Source organism: Vicia villosa, linkage group LG3 (genome assembly GCF_029867415.1).
Source record: "Vicia villosa cultivar HV-30 ecotype Madison, WI linkage group LG3, Vvil1.0, whole genome shotgun sequence".
NCBI lineage: Eukaryota > Viridiplantae > Streptophyta > Magnoliopsida > Fabales > Fabaceae > Vicia > Vicia villosa.
In genome coordinates, this window is record NC_081182.1 from 78,772,528 (window position 1) to 78,781,604 (window position 9,077).

General features: G+C 38.3%; 1 protein-coding gene, 1 long non-coding RNA gene and 1 other non-coding gene across 14 annotated transcripts; 2 read left to right on the forward strand and 1 right to left on the reverse strand.

Moving 5' to 3' along the window:
• The first annotated feature begins 1,281 nt into the window (after positions 1–1,281).
• On the forward strand, positions 1,282–4,944 carry LOC131661986 (uncharacterized). Of its 12 annotated transcripts, XR_009301340.1 has the most exons (5): positions 1,285–1,681; positions 1,790–2,385; positions 2,517–2,626; positions 2,725–2,956; positions 3,068–4,944. It is a non-coding gene; the product is annotated as an uncharacterized LOC131661986 (long non-coding RNA). The 12 variants fall into 12 exon arrangements; XR_009301331.1 differs by having other exon boundaries at positions 1,282–1,681; positions 1,790–2,956; positions 3,068–3,817; positions 3,948–4,936; XR_009301336.1 differs by having other exon boundaries at positions 1,284–1,681; positions 1,790–2,626; positions 3,068–4,943.
• On the forward strand, positions 2,587–2,715 carry LOC131593860 (small nucleolar RNA snoR74). The gene has a single exon (XR_009281237.1). It is a non-coding gene; the product is annotated as a small nucleolar RNA snoR74 (small nucleolar RNA).
• A 1,770-nt stretch (positions 4,945–6,714) lies between the features above and the next one.
• On the reverse strand, positions 6,715–7,816 carry LOC131656159 (protein MAINTENANCE OF MERISTEMS-like). The gene is made up of 2 exons (XM_058925919.1): positions 7,640–7,816; positions 6,715–7,551 (listed from the first exon to the last, which is right to left on the reverse strand). The coding sequence occupies exons 1-2, from the start codon at positions 7,763–7,765 to the stop codon at positions 7,039–7,041; spliced, it is 639 nt and encodes a 212-aa protein (XP_058781902.1). The 5' UTR covers positions 7,766–7,816; the 3' UTR covers positions 6,715–7,038.
• Positions 7,817–9,077: the final 1,261 nt, after the last annotated feature.

Here is a 9,077-nt window from a genome sequence, read left to right on the forward strand (position 1 = left end):
TTCTAAAGAATAATATCAAAAGAGAAAAGGAAATTATGAAGAAACAACACAATACATAGGCAAGGTTAAAGATTCAAACTTCGTTCAAACATGCCAATAACATAAGTTCGATCATGAGAGATCAAATTAACCTACTCTCCATGAACCCAAATAATAAAGGAAGCGAAAGTGGAAAAATATAGAGATTACCTTTAAAGAAATGAGTTGATCGCCTACGTATCACAGGTGCTACCGAACGAGATGTCGTTGATGAACATAAGCAGAAATCAATGCAGAAGAGTTTGCAAGAAAGAGGCAAGTTGATGATACAAAATAAGAATGGTTTTTGTAGTTCACAAATACTTCAGGAACCCTTTATACGTGCCTAAGCCATAAGGGACCATACACTCCCCCGTATGGGGAAGCTCAAACCACGCCATCAACAGTCTAGATCTCTTCGCGAGTTGTTCGAGGCACTCGGGTACCCTAAGATTAAAGAGATATAATTACATATTAGTGTAGGGACACACCTCCGAGATTTCTTGTAAAATGTTGTCCATTACAAGAAAAATATACAATATGCCTGTTCCTAACAAATGTGACATCTTGTCAAGACTTTTTGTATGCTCCCGCCAAGTAGTTGGCTTAGGGGTTTGCACGACAAACTCTTGTCCTATGAACTAGGGGAAATAACTTGGGGGATAATTGTAATGGGTCGTCCACAATGCCCAAAGTGAAAGACTCAAGAGCATCATCAAGTGATATAGTGTTTAGAGCAAGTGATCTATGATTCTCTAAGAGGCAATTTCGCCTCGAGACACATTAATCATTGTCTGATTAGATCCAACGGGTCCGAACAACACGTCTCACCTCACGCGGACGGTTTTAACTGCTCTCGTTATATAAAGAGAAAAATACATCATTTCAAATATTCAAATTTATTCTTATTTTCACATTACTCCTTCCTATCTCATTGATTTAAGCGTTCGAATGAAAAACAAAACACAAATCCATCATATAATAAGCATTACCTTGTGTTTTCAATGATTATTCCTAGTGTTGAACGAAACAATTAGAATCAATAAAGTCAATTATGATATTATTTATCTATAAAATAAGAAAACAAGTGTACCTGGTTAAGACCCATTTGCCCTTTGCTTAAAAAATTCCACCTATTTTTTTTTTGAGGTAAAATGTGTCAAAATATTACTTTTTGTGACTAAAATCTATTTTTGGCTTCAATTTAACTAATGGTTTCATCTGTTTCTCTCTCTATTGGCCAAGGTATGTACAATCTGCACTTTTATTTCTAATGTAACTGAACCAAATAGTGCAGTATCCTCTTCCAAACAGTATCTGTACCCATTTTCACTTTTTCATTACTCCCAATATCCTCTTCCAAACAGTATTTGTACCCATTTTCACTTTTTCACTTTTATTTTTTCTTTCTCTCACGTTCAGTTCCCTTTCGTTTTTTCTCAGATTGCTTTTTTCTTCCTTCTCCCTCTCCTTCTTCCTTCTCCCTATTCTTCTTCCTCCTTCATCTTCTTCTTACTTCTCCATCTCCTTCTTCATTGTTATTATTGAGTTTCATACAAGTTCGATTTTGATTTTGATTTGGTGTTTGTTGTTTCAGGTTTGGTGGTGTTGACTCACGCGAAAGGGGGAAGCTTCGTTGACGGTGCGGTTATTTGAACATATGGTGAGCATCTTCTTCTTCAGATCTGGGGTTTTTTGTTGTTACTAAGTGGTGATGAAGAGGGTTTTTATGTTCTCATATATTTGATTCTATCTTTGACTCTCTACACAGATCTACGAAATTATGGCGGTGGATATGACGTTTCCGGCGATAGGCGGTTTGATAGTGGTATACTATAGTAGCGGCAACACGTTTTTTAACGGAGGGTGTGGTGGTTGGATTCAAAATTATTTTTGTGTGAATTTTTTGTCAGATCTGTCATGAGGTTTGAAAGCTTGCTTTCCCCCAGTTTGTGTCTGCAGCGCTGTTACCGGCATGGAAAACATTGCAATTTTGCTGTGAGAAGTTATACATCTTATGTATTCAACTTACTAATCTCTAGCTTTTGTTATGACAAAATTTGTTTACAAAATAGCATCTTATGTATTCAACTTACTAACTTGTAGCTTTTCCTTCTAGAAATTTTAGATTGATTCCGACAAGTCGGTAGTCGAATTAAAAATTCACTATGAAGATTTGGTTCATGATGTATTCCAAATTGATTCAGATCAGGTTGAGGTTCTGAGCTACATCAAGATACAGGTGGTCAATAGTGGTTCATTTTCTGAACGGGATTGTTCTAATGAAATTTCGTTTAGTTTGAAGTTTAAACATGGTGGTCTTAATGAGACTAATAAAAGAACAACATGGACTGGAGAATAACATAGGTATCTGAAATATTTTACTTCAATTTAGGTTTTTATTGTGTACTATTGTCTACGTTTTGCAACTCACGCGTCACGTGTTTGACAAAATGTTTCAACTGGTTTCTTTCTGCTAACTATTAATTACTTTGTAGCCTGTCTCATGTAGCTGTATTGATAGTGCTTGATACGGGAAGTGAGATTAGTCATAGAGAAACCTGATTGATAAAAGCAGTGGTCTATTTCTTACACGAGCAGTCCTCCCGTAATCTTCAGGAACATGAAAACCATTATTTTTGGGTGAACCTTTATTCTTTGTTCATGACTAAAGGTTCAGTAAATAATGTAATATTTCTCTTTCAGTACATGCAGAACATTAGGGAAGCAGCGTTTTCCATCAAGAAGATGCCCTTGATCAAGGATAAAAAGTTATTTGGAAGGTGTTCTTGCCCACAAAAAAACCATTCCATTCAGACGTTTTTGCCATGGTGTTGGCAGGACAGCCCAGGCCAAGAACAGACATTCCAATGGGCAAGGATGGTGGCCTGCCAAAACTGAAATGAGAAATAGTTATCACCACAATGCTGGAAGTACGGTATGCATTTTCGAAAAACGCGTTTGTGTTTTACGTAATGCGAGATGTTGTTTGTTTGGGTTATGAGATTGAAACATGTTTTACTTTTGATTTTATTTCTTATTCGTCTAGATTTATAAAGGCCAGTTGCTAAGGCATTTAGTGGAAGGGAAAAGGATGCCGTTGATGCCAAATCGACAGTTTAAGACTTTTATTTTTGCACTGTTTAATGAGAATTTGAAACATGGCTCAATTACTGGTGTTGCTTATGAAAGACTGGAGTTAGGTATGGTTTTTGGCTTGTATTTGTACTTTTCTAATTTCTTGAGCTCATTGTATTATTGCTTACTCAGTGAGTAATTATTGAATTAAGAGTTGATTAAATGGAAAAGGTATTTTTGAAAAAATTAAGACCTTATTATTACCCTCACACATTGAGAAACTCTTTATAATAGTTTTATGGGATGTTGATAGTATTTGATTATTTGTATAATCTCATTAAGGTTTTTTTAACTACATGGCGTCGGGATGTAACTATCAGTCATGTTGAGGGTCCTGCTAGGATGTTGATATTACACTCACCTTTCTGGAGAGAAGCTCCTGCTGCTCATTTTTCTTATTATGAATCTTCTGAGACTTTACCTCCTGATAGTGTGCCAAAAAATGAATGCTTTCGTTCTGTTATTCGGGAGCCTTAGAGTTTTCTTATCGATGAAAAAATAATGTCAAAACGCCATGTGACAGCATCTTCCAAGTGCACATTCAATCTGCTGATCAGGAAACATATTCAACGGTTTCTTCCTCGAAACAAAATTCAAAAACAAGATTTGCATCTAATGATTGCGATGTAGTGATTTGCATCTGATCAGGAAACACACCTCAGTATGCACTAAGAGGAAAATAAGTTGATTTGAAATTGCATTTTGTTTATGTCTCCTAAACTATGTTTCTCGCATAATTTGAAATCAACTTCCACGTCTCATTTTTTCATTATTTTTTATTCGTTTTTCAGGCACTCGGTGTTTCTCTGGATAGGCTCGTCGAAGCAGCTGATTCGACTTCAATATGTTCTTCCTTTCTTTTCCTATTTTAACTGTGATTCAACATTGCTTCTGTCTTTGGCAGTGTTTATTACCTGTTAAACTTAGTTCCTTTCTAAATCTTATTGAGTAGTAATCATTCTAACTGTATGATTCGTTTGACAATATTAATTAGGTTTTCCTATCTAAAGGCATATATGCTCCTATTGGATCTGTTATTGTTGTTTTTTTAATTTAGCTTTTTACTTAGAAATTTTATATACTCAGTTTTTGAAATTGATCACCTTGTATTGTTGTTATATGAGCTTTCAATTTCATTTGACTATGAAGGAGGAGTTGCTTGAGTGCCCAACATCCAAATTGTGATTCTGGGAAACTACCTTGAAGTTAAAGATTCAAGTTGCCATGCTGCCAGCAATTATTTTTCATTGATTATAGTCAAATTTCTATTTTTAATGTATACATTGTTGTCTAGATCATCTTTTGATTGTGTGCAATGGTTTTTTAGCTTTTATCATGTACTACATTGTTCTTTTAGGCAAAACTGTCTTGTACTAAAAATATTAATAGTAATTGAAAAGGTTTATTTAATCTGTAAAATAAATGGATAGTGTATTTCAATTAAGTATCTTTCTTTGGTTCACATGAAGTAGATTGTGGATTTCTTTTTTTTCTAATTAAAATAGAATAAAAATTCTTGCACAACATTTAATCCTTGGCTGGATCTAGTGATATCAATTGGTTTCTATGAATATTTCACTAAAACGCAGCCATATAGTATTACTCCATAATTTGATCACCTTAGCTCGATATCGTCGATCATTTTGGCCCATAGTGTATGAAAATGTTGAATGCCTTTCTATAAATTCTTTTAAGTGCAATTCCAGACTAATGAAATTGAGCTTATAAAAATGTTTTAAATTTTGTGTGTTTGTAAAGAAAGAATATGGTAGACACTTTGCCGCATAGAAAATATTGTGTGTGTGACTCTGAGTTGATCAATGAGAAGTCGGTTGTGCTAAATGTTACAATATTTCGTGTGGTTGACTTTTGCGATTAACAACTTATGATTTTATAAAACTAAATATAATTATAATTACGATCTTTTAAATATATCAACTTTTATTTTTAATTAAAATAATTAAGGCTACAAGATTTGTTTTAACATTGAGTCCATTTATTCTTGGTTTAGATCTATTCTTGGTTTAGATCCCACAAAATACATTAAGTCTTATCATTGTTTAATTTGTCAAATCTGGAAATTTAATGCAAATTTTGCCCAACACTCGGTCAACTCCTTTTTCATGAATAAATGTTTATACTTTAATTTTTTCCTATTAAGCCTTCCACTATCTCTTTATTGTGATTAACAACAAAAAAAATATATTTAAAATAATGTATGAGTCCAATTTATATACGGAAGAAAATGTTGAAATTAATTTATTATCTATTACAAATATAATAAATTAATTTAGTTAGGCAATTTTATCTAATTTTCACAATTGTTATTTACAAAGTTGTATTTAATAGTTTTTCTTAACAGAAGTTTTTAAAAACTTATAAAATTATGTTGCAGTCCATTTTTCCTTCTTTTCTTTTCAATAATATTTTGATATTTTCTAATTTTGATATCTTCTTTTTTTATCAATTTAATAGTTTTGTTTAAATAATATAACTTTTACGTTTCAATTTCATATAATTTTTTTTTTAATTTTTTATTTAATAATATATGTATCTGATAAACACTGTCCAACCCACACCAAAAACCCGTGTGGGCCACTAGTTGTCATAATAGCGCTACACTTTCACTACGAATAGTCTCACAATCTACATGCTTACTGTGGATTGTCCCATGGGACAACGCTAATGAGCATATGTTTGCTATGATACCTACTCCTTGCTAGATCTGCTTTTTGAAGGAGCAAATAACAAATTGTTGATTTCTTCTTCCACTTAGGCACATCACTATACTTGGCCGACCTTACATATGCACATAAAGAATATCCATGGAATAACATAATTTGATAATTTGATGCCACTTTAGATTCTTATCAATTACTACTTACTATCAAGTATCAACAACAACCGCAAACTATACATTGAAACCACTTATGAATATCATCATTAACCATTGCATCATCACCCTCTTAAGGGTCCAAACAACTTACAACACTTGATCTTACACTTCTTTTTTTATGATTAAATTATAGCAAAAGAGTTTCAATTCACATATTCTACGACTAATTTACAATTAAGCAAGATTTTTTTTAAAAAATATTACAACTCAACTTCAAGTTTTTATACAGAACTCTTAAAATTAAAATTGACTCTAAACATCATCATTTATATTTATGGAGATCCTTCCAAACTCGTTAAAAAAAAAAATTTCTTTACCCACCTCCCTATGGGGGGTCACCCCAGCGAAATTCCCAAACTACCCCTGCTTCGGAAATGAACTTCCGAAGCGCTTTTTTTTTAAAAAAAATTTCCTTGATTCGGAAGTTCATCTCCGTAAACACCTCATGGGGGGTGCGTTCGGAGATGAACATCCGAAAACACCTCATGGGGGGTGAATTCGGAAGTTCATTTCCGAATTATGCAGAAACTGTGTTTTTTTTTTATGTTTTTTCTTAAACGCAACCGCATTTTAATTAAACGTTACCGGCAAATAAAATAAACAATAGATAGACTGAAAACACTAATATGATAAATAAACAAAAAAAAAATACTAATCCGATGAAAATAATATATACAAACCGAAACAAATAAAAATAGTGTGCTAAAGATACAATCCGAAAACAAAAAATAAATAAACCCGACCACTACTGGGTGTGCCTAACCCTCTCACCCTGGGCCCTCCTCTGCCGCCTGTATGTCGCCGCACGGTCCGCATCAAGGACGATCATCTCCATCACCGCGACTGCCTCTGGACCGCCCCGCTCCACGATACCTCGATCCAACGCGTCCCGCCCAATCATCGATATCCGCTGACAGATCGGCATGAGATCAATGGCGTGATCATCCTCGGCCTGCTGGTTCTCCAGGATCTCCTCGTGTGCTGGCCTAGGAGCGCCGGGAACGTCGGGTCTCAAGAGAGGATGGGACACCCGGTAGAACCATGTGACCGTACCCCTCCACACTGTGCCAGTCCTGGGTGACCCGCATGCGACGGTACTCCTCCGGTACCACATGATCCTCCCAATGCTCCCATATGGCAGTGAGCTGCACTCTGGTCACTGTGTCAGGAGCAGCCTCGAAGGGTGACCTGGGTATGATCTGCACGAATCCAAACTGACGCATGCACCGCTCCGGGAGATACCGAACCATGATGCCGGTCCCGCATGCCAACCAGCCTGAATATAGAGCAACCCCGTCGAAGGGGACAACCTGAGCGTAGTCGGCGAACGGCCTCCAGGTGACGTCGTCGTGCATCGTGCGGTCCAGGTACAGGCGGTATGGTCCCACCACATCGTTCCCCCTCTGGAGAACGTATCTGGCGGCCCTGGGCATGGGGTCCACATACTCAGGATCGATGTGGAAGCCGTGGATGCGGGAGAAGTAGGAGATGATCCAGCTCTGAAACAGAAACAAGATAATGTATTAAAATTAAATACGAAACATAAATAAATAAATAAATACGAGAATGTGTTAAAATCAAACGTACCGTAAGCAGAGTGCAGGATCCGACCAGCTGCCTCGTCCTCCAGTTGGAGGCCTCATTCAGCTTCTGGTAGAGATATGCCAGAGTAGCTGCCCCCCAGTTCCACTGGTGAACGGTATCCAGGTCCATGAAATAGCGGAGGTAGGTCACGTCGACGTACCTGGCGCTCTTGTCCACAAAGCATGCAGCGCCTACCACATGCATGTACCGGAGAGCGCAGTCGCGGTGATACTGTGTGAACAGGTCGTTATCCTCCTGCTCGGCCTCGGCCGCCGCGTCCAGGTGGAACTCAAAATAGATCTTCAGTGTAGTGAACCGGACATGAGGCCCACAAGTCGTGGCGCACTCAAAGTGAGCAACCTCCTCCTCCATGCCCAGATAGAGCGTCATCCACTCAATGGCCTCCACCCTCTGGATCTTGGAGTGGGTCAACAGCGGCCCCCTAATAGGCAGGTGGAGAAGACACTGGACGTCATGCAAGGTGATCGTCATCTCCCCAACCGGCAGGTGGAAAGATGAAGTCTCCTTGTGCCAGCGCTCCACAAATGCCCCCTGCATGCCGGTGCTGATGGTGGTGTACCCGGTCATGCAGAGCCCGCTAAGCCCTGAACCTCGCACATGGTCGTTAAACCACTGAGCTGCTGGTTTAAACAGACCGAAAATCTTCCTGGAGTGGTTAACCATTTTCAATGGCTCTCTCTCCTGTTACAAACAAAAAACAAATAAGCGAGAAATAAACGGTAAAATTATAAAAAATGGTGACAAATAAACGGCTAAGTTAAAAAAATACCTCTCCCTCCCAGATCCGCCGAGCGACGTGATCCTGGTAGTGAATCAGCAGGGAAGTGTCAAAAGGCCCTCCCGGATAGCTATCCACCTCCTGCTCCTCCTGCTCCTCCTCCTCCCCGACTGGAGGGTCAACATCCGGTATGACCTCCTCCTCCTCCTCCTCATCATCATCCTCCTCCTCTCGCTGGCGGGAAGAAGATACCCGAGCCAGCCTACTCCTATAGCCTGAAGGAGATGAACTCTCCACCAAATCCTGTGTAACGCGCACACGGCGTCCCCGGCCCCGCCCGCGTGTCGACGCCAGCTGCGCCGCCGCCCGCTCGCGTCTAGCCGACGCAGTCTGGGACTCCCTGCCCTGTCTGATGCATGCTGGCTGGTTGCCTGTCATGTTCCTGTAAACAATCGAAATTGAAATCGATTAATATGCGAGACAAATGAAAAAACAAAAAAAAATTGCACTTCTGATACAGTTCGGAAGTTCATTTCCGAAACTGGGATGGAGGTGTTTTCGGAAATGAACTTCCGAAACACCCCTGCGCAGAGCTTTTCTGCAACCTTCAATGGCAGACCCCAAAATCAAAATTCAAACCTATGTATACACATTCTAAACATCCTAAATATCAGTATAAACCTAACCTAATACATTTTTTGC

Excerpts from the sequence above, each read along its gene's own strand:
- LOC131656159 (XM_058925919.1), bottom strand. The coding sequence starts at position 7,765 with ATGGACCTGGATACCGTTCACCAGTGGAACTGGGGGGCAGCTACTCTG. Across the intron at positions 7,552-7,639 it reads GATCCTGCACTCTGCTTACG|AGCTGGATCATCTCCTACTT; the intron begins GTACGTTTGATT and ends TTTCTGTTTCAG.